Source organism: Sapajus apella, unplaced genomic scaffold, assembly GCF_009761245.1.
Source record: "Sapajus apella isolate SASKATOON/1434 unplaced genomic scaffold, GSC_monkey_1.0 scaffold105, whole genome shotgun sequence".
Classification (NCBI taxonomy): Eukaryota; Metazoa; Chordata; class Mammalia; order Primates; family Cebidae; genus Sapajus; species Sapajus apella.
Genome location: NW_022437045.1, coordinates 443,908 through 471,631, shown reverse-complemented (window position 1 = coordinate 471,631; position 27,724 = coordinate 443,908). Strand labels below are relative to the sequence as shown.

The 27,724-nt window shown below is 41.7% G+C and overlaps 1 protein-coding gene and 1 long non-coding RNA gene across 6 annotated transcripts in view; one reads left to right on the top strand and one right to left on the bottom strand.

The window, feature by feature from the left end:
• ARID1B (AT-rich interaction domain 1B) overlaps nucleotides 1-27,724 on the top strand; it is a 436,956-nt gene that overhangs the window by 23,696 nt on the left and 385,536 nt on the right. For all 5 annotated transcript variants that reach the window (XM_032258730.1, XM_032258727.1, XM_032258728.1 and 2 more), the window contains exon 2: nucleotides 27,526-27,720. In XM_032258730.1, coding sequence (XP_032114621.1) covers nucleotides 27,526-27,720 — 195 coding nt within the window. The remainder of the gene's footprint in view (nucleotides 1-27,525; nucleotides 27,721-27,724) is intronic.
• On the bottom strand, nucleotides 309-20,316 carry LOC116536885. The gene is made up of 3 exons (XR_004262849.1): nucleotides 20,305-20,316; nucleotides 17,819-17,821; nucleotides 309-404 (listed from the first exon to the last, which is right to left on the bottom strand). It is a non-coding gene; the product is annotated as an uncharacterized LOC116536885 (long non-coding RNA).

Below are 27,724 nucleotides of genomic sequence, written 5' to 3'. Positions count from 1 at the left end.
AGCAGGGAGGGGGGTCTGTGTTTTCCGATTTTTTTCTTTTTTTTTCTTTTAAGTAGAGAAAATGCTGTTTGGAACCAAACATGTAGAAGGCTGTTTTACTTTGTTTTGTTTTATATCCCCTGCAAATAAATTAAGTCTAGTGAGCATTTCTTTTCTTCTGCGAAGTTTGGAGGAAAATCCTTGATTTCTCTCTGTGTTGCAGTTTGAACTTTAACCTGTGGCCTGGTAGTTGAAATAGGTTGTGCATTTTGGTGTGGAAAAAAATCCAATTGCTTTCTCAAGATTGACTAAAATGTTTTAACTCTTCATAGTAAATGAGGCGTGAAACAAATTGTCAAAAGCATGGAGACAAAATTATTGCCGTACTGAACGTTTAACTGGCTGGTGCTATTAACGGCACCTTTCTCCTTCTTTCCTACCCAATTTTTCACAGCTTGTCTTCACTAGAAGACCTCTATCTATGTCAGAAAAATCACAGCCCTTCTGAAAGTGTGAGATTACAGAGTTGCCATGAGGAATAATTAAGAAGTCCTGTAGGCTATGGATTAGAAGAAATAAATTTCTGTTTGCAAACATTTTACTTCACATCATCATTAGATGAAGCAAAAATACATTTTTAGTGTCTCTGAAAGCTTGATGATATATAAAGGATCTTAGTTCTTTATGCTAATATTCTTTCCTATTCATTGTGTTTCATTCTACTTGGAATAATACCCTGCATTTTAGGATTTAGCAGTTTGAATAATAATGCTTAACCTGAAAAGTAATAAAATATTTAAATCATATACTTTTTACTTTTAAAATATCAAATGTTAATTTAAGGAATGGCCAGAGGTTTAAGAAGGAGCACTTTATATTTGTGGCTGTTCCTTCCCTTTTCTTTTTGAAGATTCTGTGTAGGCTCTCAGGTGAGGATTTCTCAAGATCCCCACCTGTTAGAAGGTTACAGCTCTCCTAGCCCACTGGGGCTTGTGATTTCTAGCATAGGTCGTTGAATGGCCAAAAAAAAATGCCATACAGAGCAAAGCTTTTAGCTAAGGAGAAAGATTATGTATTGGCATTGTTTTTCTGTGGCTAAGCATGAGTTAAGGGTTATTGTTTATATTTCTAAGTATTTTTAGCATCTCATAAGCAAAGAGATGTATGAATATCTGTGTACATAACGTGTTTATGAGTATGTAGCTTGTGTGTATTGTGTATGTACACAATAAGGTTCACAGTTTTATTATAATTACAAATATGGGAAATAGAAATGAAGCATGATTCTTTTAACTAATGCAGCTGCTTGTACTTTCCCACCTTCCGTGTAGTTTTTATTTCTAATGGGTGTATGTGTGAATATGAACATTTTTTTTTCTGTCCCCCCAACGTATTTTTTTTTTCTTACTTTTATAGTGATAGGTATACGTAAAGAGTATAGTACATTGGGCCGGGTACAGTGTCTCACATCCGTAATCTCAGCAATTTGGGAGACTGAGGCAGGTGGATCATGAGGTCAAGAGATTGAGACCATCCTGACCAATATGGTGAAACCCTGTCTCTTCTAAAAATACAAAAATTAGTTGGGCATGGTGGCGTGTGCCTGTAATCCCAGCTTCTCAGGAAGCTGAGGCAGTAGAGTCACTTGAACCCAGGAGGCAGATGTTGCAGTGAGCTGAGATTGCGCCACTGCACTCTAGCCTGGGCGACAGAGTGAGACTCTGTCTCCAAAAAAAAAAAAAGAGTATAGTAAATTGGTTATATAACTTTCAAGCAACCATGTTTTCTTTTTATCACACTGACTCTAGTATGGAGAGATGATGGAATTTGTGTGTGTGTGGTCATGTACATTTATTAAGTTTTTCAATGAAGATTTAAGAGCCAACATTTTATTTAGGAAATGCAGTCCACATTTATAATGTTGTATAATAGAAATGCAGATACATTTCCTGTGATTTTTCAATGTAGAAGAGTAATGGATCTTGCAAAGATTGTAGTGGCTGCTACTTGCCTTTTTAAGAGGGAACCAAAATATTTTCCTTTCCTTTCATTGTACTCCAAGCTGTCCATCTGTACATATTTATCGATCCACCATCTTCATCCCTCTGCACTTACCTGTCTTATACTTAACTAAACTTATCTTTGCTTTCATTTTGCATTTATGATTTTTCTTCCCCTTTCAAGTGAATGCTTTATTTTTGTTTTCATGATGTATTTTTTCTTTCTTTCATTTTATCTTTTTTTAAAAAAAGTTTCCTATTTTAATCTGGTTCTTCCTGTCCCTCCCCAGCTGTGCACATTGAGTTAAGGATTAGTTATAAGTGTCCCATTGCATATCCTGCCTTGGGTGGGATTTGCTATACGATTGTTTCTGGGTGTCTGTTATTACCTTTTTTGCCAATACATATTAAAAATCTGGCCATTTTTCATCATGTTTAGGAAACACTTAGCCTCGTTTTCCTCATCTGCAAAATAGGGATGACGAAACTTGGTTTACATGATTGCTAAGAAAGCTAAGTTAGGTGAGGTGTGTAAAGCATATAGCTTTATGTCCAATGTAAAATAAGTGTTCATTAAATGTTAGTAGCAGAGGTAATAGTAATTGTAACGTTGAATTCCCTGGTATGGTAGAAAATGTTTCTAAAGAATACCCATCAAGGCTGGACATGGTGGTTACTCCTATAATCCCAGCAGTTTGGGAGGCTGAGACTGTCCGATCACTTGAGGTCAGGAGTTCGACAGCCTGGACAACATGGTGAAACCCTGTCTCTACCAGAAAATACAAAAATTAGCTAGGTGTGGTGATGCACACTTGTAGTTCCAGCTTCTTGGGAGGCTGAGGCAAAAGAATCACTTGAACCTAGAAGTGGAGGTTGCGGTGAGACGAGATCACACCACTGCACAACAACCTGGCTGACACAGTGAGACTTTGTCTCAAAAAAAAAAAGGACGCCCCTCAATTTTGGATTACATTGATAATTAGGGGCCAGATCATAAAGAGAGCTTTGTTTACTGTGTTAGTCCGTTCTCAACACTGCTATGAAGAGATACCCGAGACTGGGTAATTTATAAAGGAAAGAGGTTTATTTGACTCTCAGTTCTGCATACCTGGAGAGGCCTCAGGAAACTTAGAATCATGGCAGAAGGCACCTCTTCACAGGGTGGCATGGGAGAGAATGAGTGCCTAGCGAAGCAGGGAGCCCCTTATAAAGCCCTCAGATCTCATGAGAACTAACTCACAGTCCTGAGAACAGGATGGGGGAAACTGCCCCCATGATTCAATCACCTCCCGCCGAGTCCCTCCCACAACACACGGGGATTATGGGAATTATAATTCAAGATGAGATTTGAGTGGGGGCACTGCCAAACCGTATCAGTGTATCATGAAAAGATGACATCTTATTCCATAGGTCATAGAATCCACTGAAGAATTTTATTACCTCTAAGAGAGAGGTGATCTGATTGGCCCTTTTTGTGTCTTACTGTTCTTGTTTCCCCCACCCTTAAAATATAAAATTTAAAGCTTAGGCTAAAATATAAAATTTAAAGATTAGGCAGTAATGCTAATGACCAGTATTTATAAAGTGACATGTAAATAGGACACGAGTTTAACAGACGTAAACATCTCACTAAATTTTAGTACTTCACTTAACCAACCCCTGGCTGTTTAGCTAGTAATTGCTAATTATAACTATGCATTTGTTTGTTTATACTACTGTGACGGGAACAGACCTCTCTCAGCTTATCCAGTAGGCCTAGTTAGAGTTTCTGGGTTGAGCCCTTGTTTTTCAGGGGTGTAGCGTTGGCTCCTTGGATTTGAATCTTAGGGCAAATCTGGTGGGGACACTTTGCTTCCACCTGCAGCTTGCTGTGCTGGTTATGTAGTGAGGGAACGAGGAAACAGGATAGGCCCGGGAGTCATGTGGTCTGAATCCCCAGCTCTGCCACTCATTTTTTGTAAAATGGGGATAGTGATAATATCTAAGGTCTGGGGTTGTTTTGAGGATTAAATGAGGTCACATGTTTAAAGCATACAGGAAGTATTTTCCAAGTGTTGGCTATTGTTATTACCCATTACTATTATTGAGGAAATCTAGCAGGTTTGCATTTCACCAAGGAAGGGTAGCTGCTGATTTGTGTATAGGAGTCTGCTCTCCGCTCTCAGAGGGCCTACAAGAAAAATTTTTTTCTATCCAAATGTCACCTTTGCTTTCCTTTCCTTTCCACACACAGAAGAAAAAAATAGGAAAGAGAATTACATACACTTTGCAACTTTTTAATTATTTATTTGTTTATTTAGAGACAGTGGAGTGCAATGGCACCATCATAACTCACTGCAGCCTGGAACTCCTGGGCTCAGGTGATCCTCCTACCTCAGCTTCCTAAGTAGCTGGGACTACAGGCGTGCACCGTCACAACCAGCTAATTTTTTAATGTTTTGTGGAAATGGAGTCTCGCTGTGTTGCCTAGGTTGGTCTCAGACTCCTGGCCTCAAGTGATCCTCCTGCCTTGGCCTCCTGATATGTTGGGATTACAGGCGTGAGCCACTGTGCCTGGCCACATTTTTCAGCTTTGAAACCTTGTAATGTGATTTCCCCTCACTCTGGTTAGAAAGCTCATTTCTAATTTTCATATTGGCAACTTTTTCTGTGTCACATTCACTAAATTGGATTTAATGCTGGGTCCCAAAATCATAACCATAAACCTTGTTGAGCTTCTGTTTCCTTGTCTGTAAAATAAGGATTAAGTGAGCTGCTGGAAGAGCGCATTGCCTAGGTCCTTAATAAATGATAAACTCATGTTCAGCACATTAAACAAACCTTTGAAGGTTTTTAAAAAGCAAAGCTTATGATCTTTGGAAAGTTCTTTTAGTTTCTGAAGTTGGGACACCGCACCTTACCATGCCGCTCAGTTGAAGAACAGGTTCTACCTCTGGCTTTCAGAACCTCCTTAGAGCTGGTTTGGAGGTGTTCCTGCTGTCTGCTTGTTCCTGCTCTCTGCTTGTCCTTTCTTCTAAAAATACATTTCACAGACTTTACTGCATCATATTTTCAACCAAAGTTTAAATGGGAATTGTTTGCTTTTGCTGAATAATACTACTTTACAGGTCAATTAATAATTTCCAAAGTGCTTTTCTTACTTAGTCCCCACAGTAATCTTGGGAGGTTTGGTTAATATCCCTGTTTTGTGTGCGCTTAAGCTGAGGCACAGTGACTTGGTTAAGGACACGACTTGATTTCAAACCAGGTTTTGAGACCCAAATCTGAGCTTTTGCACCTCACACTGTTGCTGTGATATGTTACAGTGATTCTTTAGCTTAGACACACGTTTGGATCAGGGGGTCAGCAACCTTTTCCTATAAAGGGCCAGATAGTAAATATTTCAGGTTTTCTGGGCCAGACAATGTTTGTTTCCACTACTCAGCTCCGCCAAGGCAGCGCTGAAGTGTCCATAGACAACCCGTAAATGAACGTGGGAGGAGGCTGCGTGCCAGGAGAGCTATGGATGCTGAAATTGAATTTCATGTAATTTTACATGTCTTAAAATACTCTTCTTTTGATTTCTTCCCCCAACCATTTAAAAATGTAAAACATATTCTTAGCTTATGGGTCCTACAAAAACCAAGCAGTGGACCAGATTTGGCAGGAGGGCCGCAGCTTGCCAACCCCTGGACAGCGTGCGTTTTTTCATTTCCAGTTCCATCCGAGTCTTGCACAGCCCCCATGCCCCACCCAATGAAGCATCTTTGTCTACACAACTCTTTATTTTCTAGCATCTCAGCTAACAGGGAGCTGGGAGAAGTTGAGATCTATGGAGTGGAAGAGCCCAGGGTGGAGGGAGCCAGCGGATCACGCGGTGGCGGAAACGCCTTAAGCAAGCACGTCAGAAAACAGGCTCAGGGCTCTCTGTTTTGTTTTGGTTTTTACTGCCCACCATGTAATTGAGTTTCTTTATGTTCTAGGAGCTCTGTCAGTTCTTTAATTTTTCCCCCCAGAGTTTTGAGTTTATTTCTTAAGGGTTTTTTTTTTTTTTTTAAGGTAATTACAGACATGTAGTACGTTAATATAGTTTGATTATTAAAAGATTCAAACACTGGCAAAAACATGTATGTTTAATATTTAAACTCTCTTTTACTGCTTCCATTTCCCAGAAGTATCTGCTCTTAAGTTAAATGTGTTTTTAAGTTGATTTTTAAATTTTAAAATACTGCATGTGAACATAGACAATTACATAAACATAAACATTTGTATATAAGATGATATTGTATGTGTTCTCCGACTGACCTTTTCCTTACAGAAAGTTGCTTGGATCACACCACAGTGGTTCTGCTTTTTTTCTGTGGGTAATTTAGTGTTTAAGCAGGAGAGGTTTTCAGTTCTCTAAGCAGTCACTGAACAATGAAAAAAACACAATGTCATTTTGTTACTGTGGACTGCGGAATCATTTTTGAATGTCACCCTCTTCTGAGGCAGTTGGCAGGATTTGCCTGGAAGGGTCAGGATAGGGTCTTTGGGGTCTGAGCCCTGCATGACTTCCTTTTCTGACAGCCTCAGATAGAGTCCTAGACTCCCGTGTCATTCAACGCTGTCTGTAACATCTTACCACGAGTGTGCTGTAAAAATACAACCTCTTCATTGTTAAGCTGTGTTTCTGTTGAGGCTTTAACCCTATTGTATCCCAAAGCAGAAGCAGAGGTAGATATTTCAAAGTAATTGGATTTAGTAATTGAAATTTCAAAAGTAATTGAGAGATAAGAGCGTTTCCTGTTTGGAAGACATCAGCTGGATTTTATTTTATTTTTCCTGGAGTTATTTTCATTCTGTCTTGTTAGCTTTAGAAATAAGAACAGGGAAAACAGAAAGGAGAACATGTAGTGGTATAATGTTGATCTTGAAATACTCCAGCGTCCTCATTCTTTTTTAGGTATGGTACTCAGTAGGTATTATAGTGAAATGTAGGCTTTAACTCTGTAAATAATCTCTCTTGAAAAATGGGAGCCTTCACTGCATTCTTGGCAGCCTGTCACGTGATGCTCTTGGGAGTACAGGCTGTAGCCTACATTGACCGTGAACCAGAGCAGCCCTGTTGCTAAAGTCAGTGCTTGTCACTCTCTTACAGTCCTCATACCACAGATTTCCTTGCAATCATACCTTTTTTCTTTCGTTCTCTTTTTTACCTGTTTTGTTTTTGGTTTCAGCTGATATTTAAAAAATGTATTTATACATATTTATAAGTATACTAACTCTCCATAAAGAACTTTTTCTAATCTACATGCCACTATGAAAATTGAAAATAAAAACATTATCTGTATTGTTTAATAAGGATTTATTAGTTGTGCACATTCTTTATTTGTTCATTTGGTGTTAAAATATAAATGCTTTTATTTTTGCTTGATGAAAGGAGAGAAACTTCTTTTAACAAACATTCTTAGAGGCACTAAGATCCTTGATTAAAAACAGTGTTAAGGATTTTTATTTCATTGTGCTTTGGGGAGAAATGCCTTAAAATTTGTACACACGAGTTTATTTTAATCTGTGTGACGCCAGTTAAAGTTAATCAAAGTCACATGGCTTAGCAAATCACTGAAGTTTCTTTTTGGAGGTTTTCATTCATTTTACTAATTTGGTTTGTTGATTTGCTATTAATCTTTTAAAAGTAAGACATCAGTAACCTAATTTTATAAAGTATCGGGCGTCTTTTTTTTGGGGCTCCTTTACGTTGCTTATTCTTTATACTTTCAAGCTGGCACGTAAAGGCTTATTCTGTTTCCGCTCTTTGCACTGCTGAGCAGTGTCATACCACGACTGACCTCCTGATTAAGAGGAAGTCAGCACGTGATAGGCACACCGAGTCTGCTGGCCTTAGCTTCGTGTGCTTTGTGAGAGATGTCGCTGTGTACACAGGATGTCATGATGGGATATTGACATTTTACGGATCCAGAATCCTGTGTATAAATTAAGCTTTCTTTTGAAAAAGAAATTTTACGGTTGTAAAATTTTCGCCTATTTTAATTTTGAGATCTAGAGGAAACAATCCCTGGAGTGCCCTTTCACTGCTGTAGTGTAATCTTTCCGTGTGATGCCTAATCTCGTTGGAAAACAACTTAGTAACTATGCATGCTTAAAGGAAGCAAATTAATAAACAGGATTTTAGAGAAACCTAATCAGCATTGTAAAATGATACTAACGAATCAATTGCATTACATAAAATTACTGGGTTAGATGTAGGTTTGAGGTAAGTGGCCATATCTGAAGCTCTTGTACCACCACCATTGTCAAGAGCATGTGAAGATTTGCCTTTTTTTTTTTTTTTTTTTTGGGACGGAGTTTCACTCTTGTTACCCAGGCTGGAGTGCAATGGCGCGATCTCGGCTCACCGCAACCTCCGTCTCCTGGGTTCAGGCAATTCTCCTGCCTCAGCCTCCTGAGTAGCTGGGATTACAAGCACGCACCACCATGCACAGCTAATTTTTTGTATTTTTAGTAGAGACGGGGTTTCACCGTGTTGACCAGGATGGTCTCGATCTCTTGACCTTGTGATCCACCCACCTCGGCCTCCCAAAGTGCTGGGATTATAGGCTTGAGCCACCGCGCCCGTTTTTTTTTTTTTTTTTTTAATAAAAAAAAAAAGAACTTTCTTTCTCTTGAGTTTGAGTTTGTTGGTTCATTCAAAAATGATTCAGAAGTAGCCTTCTGAAGTCACCTGGGCTGAGGGCTGCCAGAAAGTGGAGCTGGCCTTAGCTCTGATGTGGCTCAGCACGGTAGGCTAGGTAAAGTCAGCTGTGTGGAGGTGGACACAGTTTGTTACATGGTCAGGTAGCGCAAAGGACAAAGAGATACAGCTGTAAACCTCAGGGTTTAAGCAATCACCTGGGAGATCTGCACAGCATGTGGCTGAGGAATCAGTTTCGGAGTGAGGCAAAGATCATGAGGTGCAGCAGGCCGGGTGCGTGACCTTTGCTGCTTTACATGTGAAGTATAGGACGGGGAAAAATAGCTATTTAAAATCATTTCTAGGCTGGGCACGGTGGCTCACACCTGTAATCCCAGTATTTTGGGAGGGCGAGGCAGGTGGCTCACCTAAGGTCGGGAATTGGAGACCAGCCTGACCAACATGGAGAAACCCCGTCTCTACTAAAACTACAAAATTAGCTGGGTGTGGTGTCGCATGCCTGTAGTACCAGCTGCTTGGGAGGCTGAGGCAGGAGAATCGCTTGAACCCGGGAGGCAGAGGTTGCGGTAAGCAGAGATCACGCCATTGCACTCCAGCCTGAGTAACAAGAGCAAAACTCTGTCTCAAAAAAAAAAATCATTTCTATTTCTTGTCAGCATATACACGTGTACTATTAGTCACAGTTTAAACAACTTATTTTCAGTTCACTATTTTTTACAGATTTTCCTATGTTGATATTATTGCTAGCTTTTTTGCTGTTTTTCTGAGTTAGAATTTAGGGTGACCTCTCAAGAATATTTTGTCATACTGATTCCATCTACAGGTATCCATTGTGCTAGGTTCTGGGGATAAAAGTGTAAATGGTAGCAGCTGCCATTTACCAAAGATCTACCTGCAAGCCTGCTTGCTTTGTAGATGAGGGGATTGAGGTCTAGGGAGTTGAGGAACTTGCCTCAGCTCCTGGAGCTGCGTTGGATTCCTGCTCTTGTTTTGTCTCTGTTGCAAAGCCAGAGTGGTATTCTCCTTTGGTTTGTAAATATCTTCCTATTTCACGGCCTCTGGTGTCAACAGAAGACAAATAAACAGACAGTGGCAACCAAGCCTTCTAAATTTTATAACACAGGTTTCCTCAGGGGTCTCTGATCTCTTGATCATTTTTATTTTGCCTGGCGGCTTCAAGACAAACTTTACAGGGAGGGTGATCCTAGAGCGAATGTCTGAAAGATGAGGAACCAGCCCCAATAACTTCTGGAATTGTGTGTCTTCAGGCTTCCGATCAGTGAGAATGTGAGAGCACCAACACCAATATTTGCACAGCAGCAGGTCTTACGTGGGAGGGGCAAGAGTGAGGAAGAGCTATATGAAATGCATGTTATTTTTATTGGCTTGTGGATTAGTCTGCTATTGCTGCATAACAAATTCAATGGCTTAAAAGAACACACATATGGCCAGGCGTGGTGGCTCATGCCTATAATCTCAGCACTCTGGGAGGCTAAGGTGGGTGGTTTACGATGTCAGGAATTTGAGAGCAGCCCGGCCAAAATGGTGAAGCCCTCTCTCCCCTCAAAAAACAAAAATTAGCCAGGCATGGTGGTGGGTGCCTGTAATTCCAGCTACGTGAGAGGCTGAGGTAGAGAGCTGCTTGAACCCGGGAGGTGGAGGTTGCAGTGAGCCGAGATCGCACCACTGCACTCCAGCCTGGGTGACAGAGTGAGAAGCCGTCACAAAAACAAAACACACACACATTGATTATATGAGTTTCTGGAGGTCAGGAGTCCAGGCATGGCTTAGCTGCCATCCTCTGCTTGGGGTCTCAGAAGGCCTGCAATCCAGGTATCAGCTGGGCTGCATTCTCATCTAGAGGCTTGACTGGGGAAGGCCACCTCAGACTGCCGGCAGAATTTATTTCCTGGTGGCTGTCGAATGCATACCTGCCTGCTTCTCCAGTGCCACCAGCAGAGATAATCTCTAACTTCTGGGAAGGCCTGAACTCTCTTCCAAAGCACTCACCAGATTAGGCCAGGCCATCCAGGACACTGTTTTGATTAACTTAATGTCACCTGGTTAGGGAGGGGCTTTACTATACCAGCAAAAAACCTTCTTTTGCTTTATTTTCTTAGTTAGATACAAGTCATAGGTCTTACCCATACTCAAGAGGAGATGCTTACACAAAAGTGTGGACACCAGGGTCATAAATCCCATGGATTTATTTTAGAATTCTGCCCACTACAGGTTGTGTGTGACAATTCATAAAAGTAGCAGTGGTCTGTTTATGCTGCCTTGACAAAATGCTGGACAGAATCTCTCCCTCTCAGTTCTGGAGGCTGGCAGTCTGAGATCAACGTAGTTTGCAGGTAGTTTTCATTCTGAGGTCTCTTCCCTGGGCTCGTAGGCAGCTGCCACCTCTCTCTGTGCCCACATGGTCTTTCTGAGCATGTACGGGGGGAGAGAGAGGATGCAAGGGCCTGTGCATGCCTGCACCAGAATCCCAGGCTCTCTTCTTAAAAGGACATCAATCCTGTCGGATTAGAACCCACGTTCATGGCCTCTTTTAACCTTCATTACGTCTTCATAGACAGTAGTCCCAAATACAGTCACTTTGGACATTAGGGTTTCAACTTAGGAATTGTGGTGAGAGATACAATTCAGTCTGTAGCAGGCAAAGAAAGTCTTCCAGTTATTCTGCTTATCTCAAGGGATATCTGCTGGGGTATAGCTGCCTTCCCCCAAAAGCATCATGATCCTTATCTATTATAATATGATCTTGAGCAAATTACCTGCTCTAGGAGATGTTTTCCTCCAACTAAAATGGTGGTTGGCAATATTACCTTATTGGTACTTAGGGCATCCTTGTGAGCCAAGCGAGAACTGGGAGCTGTTGCTATTTTTTGCAGTGGAATAACGAGAGGTTCAGGAGGGACCTGCCCTCCAGACCCCATCTGAAGGATGCATGCGTTGGTTGGACCCTGCCTTTATTCCCCTCGCTGTGGATTCCTCATGTTAGCCTGCACCACGAGAGTGGGTACAGTGTGCCAGCAAACAACATGCCTTTGGTCACAAGATAATAGAGTAAATTTATACGGTGATACTTGTTATTATTTTTTTGAGACAGAGTCTTGCTCTGTCACCAGGTGCCAGGCTGGAGTGCAGTGTCGCAGTCTCGGTTCACTGCAATCTCCACCCCCTGGGTTCAAGCAGTTCTCCTGCCTGAGCCTCTCTAGTAGCTGTGACTACAGGCGCATGCCACCACGCCCAGCTAATTTTTGTATTTTTTGGTAGAGACGGGGTTTCACCATGTTGGCCAGGATGGTCTTGATCTCTAGATCTTGCGATCCGCCCACCTCGGCCTCCCAAAATGCTGGGATTACAGTCGTGAGCCACCGCGCCTGGCCAGTGATAATTCTTTTAAAAGGAATACCTAAGAATCAAAATTCCATGTGCTGAAAGGAAGGTAAAATATTAATACATCTGGAGCTATGGCTCCTGCCTGTAATTCCAGCACTTTGGGGGGCTAAAGCAGGAGGATCACTTGAGCCCAGTAGTTTGAGACCAGCCTGGGCAACATGGCAAGACCTTATCTCTACAAAAAATACAACAAAAATTAGCTGGGCATGGTGGCGCGTGCCTATAGTCCCAGCTACTGAGGAGGCTGAGGTGGGAGGATCACTTGAGCTGGGTAAACCATGATTACCACTGCACTCCAGCCTGGGTGACAGAGACCCTGTCTCAGAAACAAAAACCACCAATGTAAAGTACATCTGGTCTCCAGAGGGGGCCTTTTTAAAATTCAAGGTGACTTATTTAAAAGAGGCCCTGTTTGGAATTGGACTGCAGTGAATGGGGGTTGCTTTAAATATGCCCCCCTCTGTATTCTGGAAGTGATTTTATGCCTTTGAAAACAAGTTGGCTTGGGGTGGTCAACCCTGCTTTTAGGTAATGTTGAGGATGTGGGAAATGCAACCATAAGCTTGCAGGAGAAATGGGGCCCCAAGATTAAGGGACTTGGGTAGAATTGGGCATCTTTCTGAGAAAGCAAATTAATGATAAAGAAAAATAGAATCTTTGGCTGGTTTGATGTTTATGTGGATGCACTTGAAATACGATGTAGGCAATGCTGTCTCACTTTTGGGAGGATGATACTAAATAACTTTTGAAAACCTCCTTTCCTCCCTTGTTCTGTCCTACTCATGTATGCATTTTTTTAACTGCAAAAATGCTTTTTAGCCTAATCTCTCTGTAATTGATTGTGATGTCAGATTTTTAGGTGAAGACCCATCAATAATCAATAGACTGTTAAAGATTAACTAGTGAGCAAGAAATTCGTTATAAAAGTATGTATATAACAATAATATTCAAATATTGTTAAAAGACCATGTGCTTATGTGTTTTGAGTATACATAAAGTGGATATATTTTGTATCTGCATTGTAAATTCCAAAAATTTCTAGTTATACCTTTTTTTTATTAGAAAGCATAAGAAAGAAAGAGTATGGGAAATTGAAATGGCTGGCAGTAAACAAATAATATGCCAGTACAAGTGCTGCTTTTATCTTGACGTAGACATATTAAGACATGTATTTTGTAATGTAGACTATAATTTTCTATTGTTGAGCTTGTCCATATACAGTGTAGTTATCATTTTGAGATAGTAAAAATCCTTCATGCCCTGATGCTAGATTTGTATATTAATTCATTTAGCAGAAGGGTATTGATATTAAGTGTAATCAGCATGAATCACTTTCAACTTTCTTTTAGGCTAAAAAGGATAATGTAACTCCTTTAGTTTTCTTTCCATCTCCCTTTTTCCCCACACCCGTTTTTAAAATAGCAGTGCTCTTCATACTGTCAGAATTTCATGTTGTGACACCCTACTCAGAAGTTATGACAGCAGGGTAATGACAGCAACTGCCTCCTGAGAATCAATCAGGCAATTAATTTTGTAAATGAAATGCTGATTATACAAAGCTTCACATGAGAGGCCCAGTGATTAAAATCAATTTAACAAATTGTTTCAGGTGGGACTTGATTAATAATTTTCTATAAATGCTAAGGATATATGACCAGCATACCTTGTTGTTGCTGTTACCATCCAGCAATCTATAAAAATCTACAGGTAAGCTCTGTCTATCTATCTTTATATTATTGAGAGTTTGCCTGTTTACATAAGTAGGCCTAGATAACAATGAAAATGGAATGCATTTTTATATTTTTATATTATCCCAGTTCATGTTTTCCTGTGTTCTGTTTTAAAAAACGTTGCCCAGACAGGTTTGAGTTCAACCAAGTTAAATATGTTTTTTCTATATAGTACATTTTAGATTTTTCTCATGTTAATATATGTTATTGGTCTTAAAGAATGGCATGTGCTTTATACAATTTTCCATTCTTAATTACAGTAACATCTATTAATATAATTTGGGAAATACTATTTTTAAAATACTAGCAATAGTGACGTTAGAGCATAGAAATTAAAAAATGCCTATGTTTGGAGCATTATAATTTGAATTCAGAAGTCACTTGGAATAGGAGATGGATGTCTTTCCAACATTCACATACCAAACATTTATTAAGTGCCTGTTATAAGTCAGACAGTGTATCGATTTTCATAATTTTATTACTTAACACTTGACACAGCTAGGAAGAAGTACACTATTATTTAGAAAAGGATGGCTTGGAGTGAGGTAGGGCTTAAAAGACGCACTTGGGTTTCTTTAATTTTGGCTTTTTATTAAAGAAATAATAGGAATAATAGTTGTCCATTGGGTGTCAGAAGTTGGGGTTATAAGAAAAATTAGAAAGAGGAAAACAACATATCTGACCTTAAAGAACTTGCTGTGTGATAAAGGAGACGGATATAAACAGAGAGTTGTAGTTGATTGTGGTAAGTTTAGTTTCTGTTAAGTAATAGAGCTGTGGTGAACGGAGGAGCCTTGTGAAGGCCAGCCACTGAATCCACTGGTACTTGACGGGTCTGCAAGTGCTTCTTCCATTTACAGGACAACCACAGCTGTGCTGGGTACGGAGTGTTCTAGAAATGGGCTTGGAGTTGGGTGCTCAGCTACCGGCTTCGCGGTGTACGAGAGGGCTGTTCAGGTACAGGGCAGGCCGAGGCGTGATGGGTAGCAGGGCACATCACCTTGAGGCGAACCTTCTTTATTTGAATTTGTCCTTCTGAATTTTGGATTTTTCAGACCCCTTTATGTCCTCATTCTTACTTTTGATCTTCAAGGAAGTTTATTGATAAGACTTCTGATCAAAGAATGCAACAGAAAAGAGAATTCTCTCTAACAGCCCACATTCTTTTTGGTACCACAGTATAATTGGAAGGTCTGGCAGGGAGGGAGAAGGGATGATTCTAGAATTATAGCATGTTAGAACAGTAAGAAACTTCATCCCATTTGCCCTTTAATTAAAAAAAAAAAAAAATTAGCCAGGCATGGTGGCACACGCCTGTAGTCCCAGCTACTTGGAAGGCCAAGGCAGGAGAATCGCATGAACTCAGAAGGTGGAGGTTGCGGTGATCTGAGATTGCATCTCTACATTCCAGCCTGGGCTGCAGACTAAGAATCCGTATCAAAAAAGCAGGCAGATGTTGTGACTCACACCCATAATCCCAGCTCTTTGGGAGGCCGAGGCAGGAAGATCACTTGAGCCCGGGAGTTTGAGACCAGTCTGGGCAACATAGCAAGACCCCATCTCTACAAAAAATAAAAAATTAGCCAGGTATGCTGGCACATGCTTGTGGTCCCAGCTATGTGGGAGGCTGAGGTGGGAGGATGGGTTGAGCCCAGGAATTTGAGGCTGCCGTGAGCCGTGAGTGCACCACTGCACTCTAGCCTGTGTGACAGAGCAAAGACCCTGTCTTAAAAAAATAAAACAAAACAAAACAAAAAAGGCCCACAAAAGTTTTATTTTGAAATTTACAGCAAAGTTGCAAGAATAGAGTAGAGAAATCCTGTGTATCTTTTATTTTGATGCCTGACATTTCTACATTTTGCTACATTTACTTTATTATTCTGTCTATTCCTCCATCCATCCATCTGTTCATCCATCATTTATTTTATTTGTACTGTAATGCACTTTCTTAGAATCATTTTTGAGAGTAGGTTGTATACATCCTGCTTCTTTACTCCTGGATACTTCAGAATGTATTTCAGAATGTAAGAGCAAGCATATGCTCTTACAGACACTTCAGTGTATTTATCACTGTCAGGAAACTTAAATTTGATGACATACTTTAACCTCTTATCTGTGTTCTAATTTTGTCTATTGTCCTAATAGCATCTATATAGCAGTCTTCTTTCCTCCAGTGTAACAGTCTGTCTGACCTTTATATGTTGAATTTACTTGCCCTATTTTTTTTTAAGAACCTGAGATTTGACTATATATTAGTCATGTTAACTTGTTTTTCTATAATTAATCACATTACAAGATATATGCTTTCACTTAGTTACAGCTCTGACAAAGTAGATATCTAATAGTACCATATCTCTGAGAAGTATTTTAAAACCAGGGACAAGTGACCTGTGTATCAGTACAGCAAGCACCGTTTGTCCCAAGATAGGTAATTTTCATATTTTAATTGGCATTTTAAAAGTTGCTTATTTAAAATATTGATAAAATAGTTTGAAAGAGGCATGGTAGCAACCACAGGGATTGCTGGGGAAATTCGTAACTTCTCCGTCTTTGGGTAGTGCCCTGATGCGTGTTTGGAATTGTTTATTTTTGCAAATCACACTAAACATCTTTTGAATGGTTTGTCTGAGGGAGGTATTATTTTTACTTGAGAGGTGGGGAAATTGAGGCTGAGAGCACTTGAATTTACTTAACATTTCATCACCAGTCAGAAGTAGGAGAGAGATGTGAACCCAGGTGTACCTGATGACATACTTTTGTGCTCTTTCCATTTTACTGTAGATGGCAAATTGCTTTTTCTGTGCGCAGATTCTGATACTGCCCGCAACTCCGCAGGATAAAAGATTCTGAGGCTTACTGGACTTAGGAAAAATAATACTAGGATTGATTAGCAATGTCTATCTTCTGCTCATTGATGGAGGAGTAGAGGGTTTCCATGCCTTATTGATTATTCTGGAATTATACTTTCATATAATATGATAAAAAATCTGTCCTTTAAAAAAAAAAAAGCCTGATATGTGCCAAGAACTTGAATATATTATCTCCGATTCTGTAACAGCTCTGAAATGATAGTGGTAGTGTTCTCTGTGTACAGATGCATTAACTGAGGTGCAAAGAAGTTAAGTGGAAGCTTTCTTCAGCATCACATAGCGACAGCAGTGGGGTTAAAGTTTGACATATTCTCACAAAAGCTGCTTTCTCAATTTGAATGTATATTTGTATGGGAAATATACTATATTATTTCTCCTTCTTAAATAAGTGCTTGCTGCTAGGCTGTCAGTAGTGCCACATGGATCTGAACGATACTGCATACTTAGAGATGTAAATGTTAGAAAGTGTTAAAGCCATGATAAGAGCTTTACAGTTTTTTTTTGGGTAGCAAGAGTAACAAATGTAAGGGAAAATGGAAATATATTCTGTTACTATTTTGGTATTACTTTTAGATCTAATTTACTTTCAAAATAAACAATATATATAGCCTTTGGTTTGTTTATAAAATTATTACATTTGCTAAATTAAATTTAAAAGTGTAGTTTAGTCAGACAGTAATTTACTCATTGAACTGACTTACAAGCTGCTGAGCTTTGGAGATGAAGCTAATAATAGGTTTTGCCAATTTATAAAAATCAGGCAAAAACTAGAGAACCGAAATAGTCTGCCTTTCTGGACTTATTCTGTAGCACCTGGATGATACTGTAAATGGGCCTGATACTTGTTTTCCTCCTCTTCTGAACTCCTTTCCTCTGGGACAGTCTGGGTTGGGGGACAGACATTGATCAAGTAGTCAAGCAGATGAGCCCACTGTTACTCTGAGAGGATCCTGCCCGGGCCTGGAGTTCAGGGAGGGCTTCTCTAAGGACATGATGTTGGAGCTGAGTTCTGCAGGAGGAGAGCAGAACTTGTTCTAGGTCAAAGGATGGCATGTTGGAAGGCCCACTGGTGGAATGTATGTGATTTTTCTAGAGCCCCGTGGAGGCCAGTTTGGTTGGAGGGGAGATTTCCTGCTGGCAGTGATGATGGGTCCCACAGACTGACTTGGTGAGGAGCTGGCTGTGGTGGAGAGGAGTGGAGGGGTCAGGACATGTTCTGGATTCTGACTTGGACATCTGGGTGGATGGGGTGTCTTTGAGATCAGAGAGAGACGGAGAGGAACCTGCAGACGTCTGGGCAGGAATGTTGCACACAGAGTTCTGGGGACTGGAGGAAGCAGCCAAGGAAGCAGCATTTGGGAGACAGAAGCTTGGGGAGGTGATGGAAGCCATGGTCTGGGTGAACTTGTGAAAAGTGAAGCTTTGTCTGCAGGGAGGGGAGTCTAGAAGGGTCTTTTCCTCTTCTATCTAGTGGTTATCAAAAGGACTACATTCTCCTTAGAGCCCTGCTAACATTCCTTCTCTAGTTAACAAATGTTAATTATGCCAGGCATTGTGCTAAGTGCCAGGTATGCAAAGATGAATAAGACAAAATTTTCACCTTTAATTAACAGTCTGCTGGGGAGACAGGAAAATATGTAGATTAAATTATTGAGTGGTTTTGCTCTGACTTCAATTTGCTAATCTGTTAAGAGTAAAAGAAAAGAGATTGAGGAAGCTCTTTTTATGTGATAAATCCTGCGGTATCTCATTTAATCCACCAGTAGCACTGCAAGGTGAGTGTGACCGTATTCTGTTGAATAGCCTAAGTCTACATGGTGAATAAGCAGCACAGACAGGATTCTCACCCAGGTTTGTCTGACTTGAAACCCCCTGCCTTTTCCCTCTTACAACCTCTTCCTCAAATTATGTTTCTAAACTTTGGATTTATTTTATATATTAGAAAAGATGTAGGAATTTGAAGTGGTCAAGAGGTGGTCACCTAAAAGCAAATATGGAATTGTACTTGCATAGCAAGAGTAGTAAGGGGGGCCGGGCGCCTCACGCCTTACGGGGCTCACGCCTGTAATCCCAACACTTTGGGAGGCTGAAGCAGGCGGATCGCAAGGTCAAGAGATCAAGACCATCCTGGCCAACATGGTGAGACCCCGCCTCTACTAAAAATACAATAATTAGCTGGGTGTGGTGGCATGTGCCTGTAGTCCCGCCTACTCGGGAGTCTGAGGCAGGAGAATCCCGTGAACCAGGTAGGCAGGGGTTGCAGTGAGCCGAGATTATGCCATTGCACTCCAGTCTGGGCATCAGAGTGCGACTCTGTCTGGAAAAAAAAAAAAAGAGTAGTAAGGGAATGAGAGGCTTCCTGGGGACCAGTGGAAAGGTTTCTGTGCAGATCTGCTTCAAGAATGCCGATGCTTGGATTTACACCAGTCTTGATGAATAGCTTTGGTGGTGAGTCCCTTCGCCACCTCTTCAGTGTTTTCAATGATGAAGACTTGTGTGAAATCGTATGCTGATTGCATTGATGGTTGATGTCAAACTACAAAATATAGTTACTATAATATGTTAGATCCAAATCAAAATCTGAAAAAAATCTCATCCTGGTAGAATGGTGATCAGAAATAAGCAAAATGTAAACAAGCAGAGATAAAGACAGACTTCACTAGGGTCAACTCACCAAGTGTCTGATAGGAGATGGGGAGGTAGAGTTTAGTTACAGCTGATGTGAAGATGGGCTGCCAAGGGCACAGAGCTTTTACACTGTATTTTTAGCAGTTCAGGTTCTGGAAAAAGGAAGCAAGAACTGTTCCCATCCTCTCCCCCTAAATTACCTTTTGTGTTGAGGGGGCTGAGGATAGGTATATGTCTTGCAGAAAAGGGAAATAGCTTATAGGTATCTTCAAATATATCCTGCCAAAGGACCAAAGTAATCCCAATGGGTCTAAATGACAGGGAGCAGACTTTTGTTACAGAGGAGGAAGAAATTCATAACGTTCATTGTAGATGCTTTGAAGGGATTTGTATGTGCATCACTTATGGACCAGTGAGGCTCTCTGCAGTTCTAAGGTTCTGAGTTTCATTGCCGAATCTTTGAGTCTTTTGTCAGGGTGTCTTAAGAACTGTGATTCACATCAGAATATATTAAAGTGCTTGCAAATACATGGCATATGTTGTCATTATTTGATAGGGCAAGCCAGGGGTCTTTGGATGGGTTTCTAGAGTGAGTTTCATGAACTCCTGACACTGTATGCTAAATTGGGGATTCCATGGTTCCACAGATACGTATGTTCTGTACACCTTGCTTAAGAAAACCAAAACCAAGACTAAAACACAGGTCATCTTTCTGTCAGTTATGAGTGTTTTGAGGTCTCTCCCCCAACACTGGTAATGATGTCATAGTTAGAGGGCATCAATAATTTGGTGGTTCTTACAGTTAATAACAAAACAACCTTTTCTGCTTTGTCCAATATCTTTAAAAAAATTTTTTTTTTGTAATCCCAAGTAGCTGGGATTACAGACATGTGCCACCATGCCCAGCTAATTTTTCCATTTTTAGTAGAGAAGGGGTTTCACCATGTTGGCCAGGCTAATCTTGAATTCTGGACCTCAGGTGATCTGCCCGCCTTAGCCTCCCAAAGTGCTGGGATTACAGGTGTGAGCTGCCATGCATGGCTGGTCTTGTCCAATATCTTAGAATCCCATTTATTGATCCTTTCTATACCACTGGAAAATGTGGCAAATATTCCTATATTGACAAAAGGAACTTCTCTGTGTTGATACCCACGTTCAAAGTTCTCGTGTTAGTTCAAGTCTTACTAAGCAGGCATTATTTTGTTGTGAGTTGGAGTAAAAAAACAGTGGTTTTAGGTGAGGGTTGCATGTTATCCTACTTCAGTCTGATGATCGCACCAGACCAGAGAAGGGACTGTGGACCCGAGTCATTGGGCATGCGAGATTCGGGCATGAGAGATTCTCTTCGGTGATTACATTCTGCAGTAGTGGTGGCAGTGGTAGCTGAGATTCTTGGTTCTTTCTGGCTTAGAGAGGAGTAGGCACTTGTAGTGCCCACTCATACTTTTGCCTTAAACGGGTTTTCATGCCATTAGGAGAACCTGACCAAGAGTGTGTATTCATTATTATCATTGATTTTACTTGTGTCTTCTGCATGTATGTACAGCAGCTCTAAAGTCTATTCCGCAGTGGCTTCTGGGTGGTGCCACTGACATGTGGCAGGGGACCTCTGCAGTGAGGTGGAGCGGGCCTCCACCGCCCACTGTTCTGTGTGTGCCGTGACCAGGGGGGTGTGCAAGGGAGGAGGACACAGTAGCTGGCCATGTGCAGCCACCTCCTGTTCTCCCTTTCCAGAGAGCCAGAGTAGTGTTTGTAATATGCTCAGGGAAAAACAGGCATTTCGAGCTATATTTAGACACCATCACAGGAAAGTAAACACAGATTGCTTCCCGATACGACATCAACTATTTGCAGGCCGCTGTGGCTGACCCCGATCCTTATCGGGCTTGTTTCACATGGCCGTGATCCATGTGCATCAGTGTTGAAGGAGCTGCACGTGACCTGACGTGTCCTCTACCTGCCTGTGCGTAGTCCGCTGTGTCGGTTTGTTACTGCTGGGCAATGGATTCCCTACTTCTGCACAGTTGGACTGGTCCATTTTTTCTCAGTGAGTAGGTGGACCCTGGGCTCCAGGTGCCCTATGACCTCTGAGAGCCTTTATAGCACTGATGAATTTGATGTCGATAATAATTGCAAGGTAGGTTTTATTTCTTCTTTAGTGAATGAGAAAACTTAGAAATAAGGTCACAGCATACTCGAGGTCTGTGGTGGGACAGGCTGTGAATCCGTTCTGAATCCAGAGCCCCTGCTTCCCTGCTGGGCAGTGCCATGTGGTACACAGCTGCAGACGTGAATAAACAGCCCCCGCCCCATTTGAGCGAGAGAATTAGAGTCGGAACAGGTTTCAAAAGTTTTCTTTAGTTACTAGTAAGAGAATGTTGTTTCCCAGACAATGGTTCAAAAGGGAAAGAGTGTTCCATCCGCCCTTGTTTAATTTTCATGCGTAGAAATGATGATAGATTGACAAGATTGATAGTTCTTTCTGTGGGTTTTCTTGTTTTTTGTGAACCATTTCTCCAACTTGTGGTTGAAGGAATTGGGTTGAAAAAAGTAGTAAGCTGTGATACTCATAAAGACATATCTACTAGGCTGGGTGCGGCAGCTCATGTCTGTAATTCCAGCACTTTGGGAAGCCAAGGCAGGTGGATCACAAGGTCAGGAGTTCAAGATCAGCCTAGTCAACATGGTGAAACTCTGTCTCTACTAAAAATACAAAAATTAGCTGAATGTGGTGGTGGGCGCCTGTATTCTCAGCTACTTGGGAGGCTGAGGCAGGGAACTGCTTGAACCCAGGAAGTGGAGGCTGTCATGAGCCGAGATTGCACCACTGCACTCCAGCCTGGGTGGCAGAGCGAGACTCCATCTCAAAAAATTAAAAAAAAAAAAAAAAAAAAGTCGTATCTAAGAAACTATGTCCTTAATTTGATATTTAGGAGCAAATACAATTACACAGATATCTTTTACTATAAATACATGTGTAAGGATACTCTGAAAGTGTGATAATGGAGTATCTAAATATAAAAAGGATAAAATACATCTAAAACATACTAAAAGTACATAAGCAAATTGTTCTTTAGCTTGGATCATCTTAAAAAGGACAGTTGGATTCCCAGGCCAGCCTCTGAAAGCCTGTTTAACATGTGGTATAGCTGAATTGTGCCACCCAGTATGCTTAGAAGAATCTATATACAAACATGTCTTAAAAATAGACGGTGTATTTCTTCCTTAGTTAATAGTCCCAGAGATGGGAAACTTGAGGTTACTGGAGGTTGAAACTTGAGGTTGCTGTGGCAGTTTCCCCAAAGGAGATCCTGGCAAGGGTGTATGTGGGTGAGAGAGAGAGAGAGGCAGTAACTCCTACCTACGTGTACATCCAAAAGCTTACTTGAATAAGGAGGAAGAAAGTCTTATCAAGTAATAAAATTGCATTAGAAGCCAAGTGACTAAACCCAGACTGGTTAGGTTAAGAGCTCTTTGAAAATGGTGATGTGTATATTGTGGCCTTAGCAGCACTTGTCTTACTCTGCGGAGTTGAAACTCAAGCTGCAGCAGTTGTGGAATGCCGTCTAAAAGGAAAACAGGACAACCTATTAGAGAAGTTGTTGAGGACTATTTTTGATGTGGGTGATAACCCTGGTAGAGCATAAACTTTATGTGAGAAATGAAAATGGTCAACCCGGATAGATGTTAAAAAACATAAAATTGGCCAGGTGGGGTGGCTCACGCCTGTAATCCCAGCATTTTGGGAGGCCGAGGCGGGTGAATCACTTGAGGTCAGGAGTTCGAGACCAGCCTGGCCAACATGGCAAAATCCTGTCTCTTCAAAAAATACAAAAGTAAGCCGGGCATGGTGGTGTGTACCCATAATCCAAGCTACTCAGGCTGAGACACAAGAAACACTTGAACCCAGGAGGTGGAGGCTGCAGTGAGCCGAGATCATGCCACTGCATACCAGCCTGGGTGACAGAGCAAGACCCTGTCTCAAAAAACAAAACAAAACAAAAAACATAAAATTGCTTCAGGTTAGATACGAATATGAGAAGCAGGTTGGCCTTTCTCTTCTGCGGAAGTCCTAGATTTTATTTATTTATTTTATTTATTTGAAACAGAGTCTCACTCTGTTGCCCAAGCTGGAGTGCAGTGGTGTTATCTCAGGTCACTGCAACCTCCACCTCCCGGGTTCAAGCAATTCTCCTGCATCAGCCTCCTGAGTAGCTGGGATTACAGGTGCCTGCCACCAGGTCTAGCTAAATTTTTGTATTTTAGTAGAGATGGGCTTTCACCATGTTGCCCAGGCTGGTCTTAAATTACTGAACTCAGGCAATCTACCCACCTTGGCTTCCCAAAGTGCTGGGATTACAGACGTGAGCCACTGCCCCTGGCCGATTTTTGGTTTCTTTCAGGGACTAGTAGTGAGAAGCAGGGGTTGAGACCCTCAGTCATACATATTTAATGCTCAAAATAGTGAGAGTACACAGCAGGGTGGATTTGGACTCTGGACGAATATTTAATAATAGGCCATAAGGAGAAGTTAAAATTAAATAATTTGCACTGTACGAATATCTGTTTTTCTATCTGAAGTCTCATTGAAAGATATTTGGTACATTTTGAGAGGTTCAGATAATCTGTGTATTTCATGCTTTCGATTTTCAGAAATCTCAGGGTTAAGCTAACATTTTTGACATGGTGCAAATTAACTGAATTTTAAGTAGGACTGTGAGAGTTGATGGCAGTGATAAGACAGATATTACAAAACAATTTTAGTCACTGATAAGATGAATTTGCTGCACTGTTATCTATAGCATTAAAACATAGACATTTCAATCATTTTCCCGTTTAACATTTCTGCTTTAATTAAGGCAGTTTTGGTCCTGTACTATTTGAAGTGAAATAAGTAGACCTTTCCTCTGCCCTGGGCTGTCTAGATTGAATGTGAAGATACGACTGCCTCAGGGCCCCGTATTGGAAATTTAGCCTGAAATTTGATTTACTCAGCCTCTCCGTAGGCCCTTCATTCACTTGGCTGATTTCGAAATCACCAGCTCAGCATTGATTTTCATACTTCCATAAAAAAGTTTTATCTTTTGCAAGAAAATCTAGAAAATAATCACATTTTATTTTTATCGGGCATACATTCTAATTTAAATAATTGTGAGAAAATGAATTCTTTGCCCTAGATTTTAGTATTATTACAAATATACCAACATCTATGTTTGTACACTTAATTATGAAGGCAGCTCAGGTTGTATAAAATCAGTGTATTATTTGGGCAAAAAAATATACTGTTATTTTAAGTCCAAACACTATCTTGACTGGTGAAAGTAGTAACAGTTTAAAATTGCATCACTCGGTGAGTTTTGAGCAGATCAATTCTTTGTAGGCTGTGGGGCCTGGGGCAAAGCACCCTCTTTCCTCTCACGTCCCCCACAGAGCTTCATTTAGGTGAGATGGGTTCCCGGCACATTCCGGTGAGTGCCTCGGGACTGAGCTCAGGTAATTCCTATAGGAGGCCTTTGTTAAAACTCATGGCACACCCAGTGAGACACTCTCTTCTTGCTGTGCCTTGGTGCCTTGTCCCTTCAGGATGTCTGCCGTGTTGCACTGTGACCTGTTTAGTCTGTCTCCTTCAGTGCATCTCCAGGACATGGAGGCTTGTTCATCCTTCTGCTTCCAATGCAGGCACAACGCACATAGTAGGTGCTTAGTAAATGTGTGGTCAGTGGATTCACCAGATCCATAAAGTGAGCATCAGAGTACTGAGGAAGGAAGAGAAGGGGAGGGACCCCTGCAGCCTTGGAGTGGGAGTGCCAGTGGAAGGGAGGACTGGCAGTTCTCAGGGTCTGCATGCCTGCCTTCCCTTTTCAGCTCTCCTCCATCCTAGCGTCAGCCGTCACCTCTGCCACGAGACTGTCCTTGCCAAGCACGTCAGGGGCCTCCTTGTCAAGTACGTCAGTGGCCTCCTTGTCAAGTATAGCAGAAGCCTTTACCCTTCACCTGACCATTCCTGGGCTGCATTTGGCACGCCTGTTTGTTGCTACACCTGACTCCCTCCCCTCGTAATACCACACTCTCCAGAGTCTCTAACTACATTTTCTGACCATTCTTCCAGCTTGTCTGTGGGCTCATTTTCCTGTTTCCCTTAAGCGGTGATATTCTCTAGGATTCTGTTCATACCCATTGTTTTCCTTTCACATATTCCTCCTAAATAAAGTTCATGGGTTTTATTGCTTCCTATTGATTAATTCATCAATTAATGTGCTGGTTACACTGTTGAACTTACGCCCCGGAGATATAATAGTGAATAAAACAGAGAAAAACTCTGCCCTCTGGGTGCAGATGTCCTCTCTGCTGACTTCTCTACTGATTTTTCTAGGTCAGCCCTTCCTCCCCAAGCTGCAACTCATTGTGTATCTTCCTTCTGGGTATTTTCACCTGGATTTCATATCAGAGCCTCAAGTTCCCTGTGTAGACCGCTGAAGGCTTCCGCTCCTGGGGAGACGGTGATTGGCTTCTCCCTCTGCACGCTCCATCTCACTTGGCTGCTGGCTTCCATCACTGCTTTGGTCTCCAAATCCTGCTGCATTTCCCTCCTGTGACTTGGAGCTGGGCTTGCTTCCTCCCACCACTGCTGCCAGTTCAGGACCTCAGCCTCACCTGCCTGCCACGGCAACCTGACCTGCTTCCAGCCAGGTCGGGTGCTCAAGGAAGCAGTCCTGTGTTCTTCTGTCAGAGGCATTCTGCGCCTGTAGGGTGCCCTGCAGGGCGCACCCATGTTCTGGCTTCTGCCTGTTTCAGCATCTTCTCTGCAGATTCATGCTTCACTTGGATCCAGAAGTTTTTTTATTTCCTGATGCACAACAGGCAGTTCATCTGCCTTGAGCCGGTGCCTTTTCTTGTGCTGTTTCTTCTGCCCTGTGGTACTGTATGTGCTGTTCCTTCCCACCTTGAACGTGTTATTCCCCTTTATCCTGATTTTTTTTTTCTTTTTTTGAGACAGTCTCACTCTGTCACCCAGGCTGGAGTGCAGTGGCGTAATCTCGGCTCACTGCAGCCTCTGTCCCGTGGGTTCTATCGATTCTCCTGCCTCAGCCTCCCGAGTAGGTGGGATTTCAGGCATGTGCCACCATGCCCAACTAATTTTTATACTTTTAGTAGAGATGGGGTTTCACCATGTTGGCCAGGCTGTTCTCAAACTCCTGGGCTCAAGTGATCTTGAGCCTGCCACCACACCTGGCTAAATTTTTGTTTTTTTGTAGAGACAGGGTCTTGTGATCTTGCCAGGATGGTCTTGAACTTATCCTGCTATTTCATAGGCCTTCCTGAAAGTCCCCATGTACTTTCCTCAGTGTGAACATAGCATCTGGTACACAGTAGGGATCAATATGTGGTTTTGGAAGGGCAGAGGAGGGAAGGAAGGAGCTGTTGGGTGAAGGCTGCCTGCTGCTGTAGCACCGGATAAGGGCCTTCCTCCTCATTGCTTTGTTCCTTTGGCACTCTGGGATGTAATGGGCTGAGGCTCCACTCCTGGCCCTTCCATATGACCTTGGCCCTGCAGCCCAGGGCCTGACTCACCAAACCAAAAATAAAATTCAAAGTCTACTTGTGAGCTGGTTGTGTTTGGTAAGATGCTGACTTACATGGGGAGAGGTTCTGTGACTCACAGTCAGGGTGCTCATCCCTGCACACTGCTGGTCTTTGAACAAAATCTTTACCCTGGACATGTGTATTATCTAAAATCTATCTTTTCACTTCTTAATGAACACTCGGTTGCACGAAGGTTTGATGAAGACTTGCAGACTCAGTTCCAAAATAAAATCATTGTTCTAAGAATACTTTGAAGGCAGAAAATGCCAATCAGTCAATACCCCCTGCTCTTGTTACTAGTAAGCTAAAAGGAGGTGGGTGAGCTTAACTATCATGTTCTTTTCGTGTATGTATAATTGAATTTTCGATGCAAATGTTTTCTCTCTGCTTATGGTGCAAAATCTATTTTAGTATTGTTTACTCCAGAGCTCTCTTAATTGTTAAAATCTTTCTAAAAGTAAAACATGAAATTTCTTGTATCCAACTAGGTTTTTTCCTTAATGGCTTGCTGGGTTTTTATTTGTGAGGTCATTGTTTTTATTATTTTCAAAACTTAAGGACAGTTGTGTTATTAATGCGTATGTTAACATAACTGAAATTCCTGCCTTATTAATAAATACTGAATTAATAAACCACCTTCTTTTATGTCTTCACAGGGCAGCCCTATGGATCCAGTGGTGATGAAGAGACCTCAGTTGTATGGCATGGGCAGTAACCCTCACTCTCAGCCTCAGCAGAGCAGCCCGTACCCAGGAGGTTCCTATGGCCCCCCAGGCCCACAGCGGTATCCGATTGGCATCCAGGGTCGGACTCCTGGGGCCATGGGAGGAATTCAGTACCCTCAGCAGCAGGTTT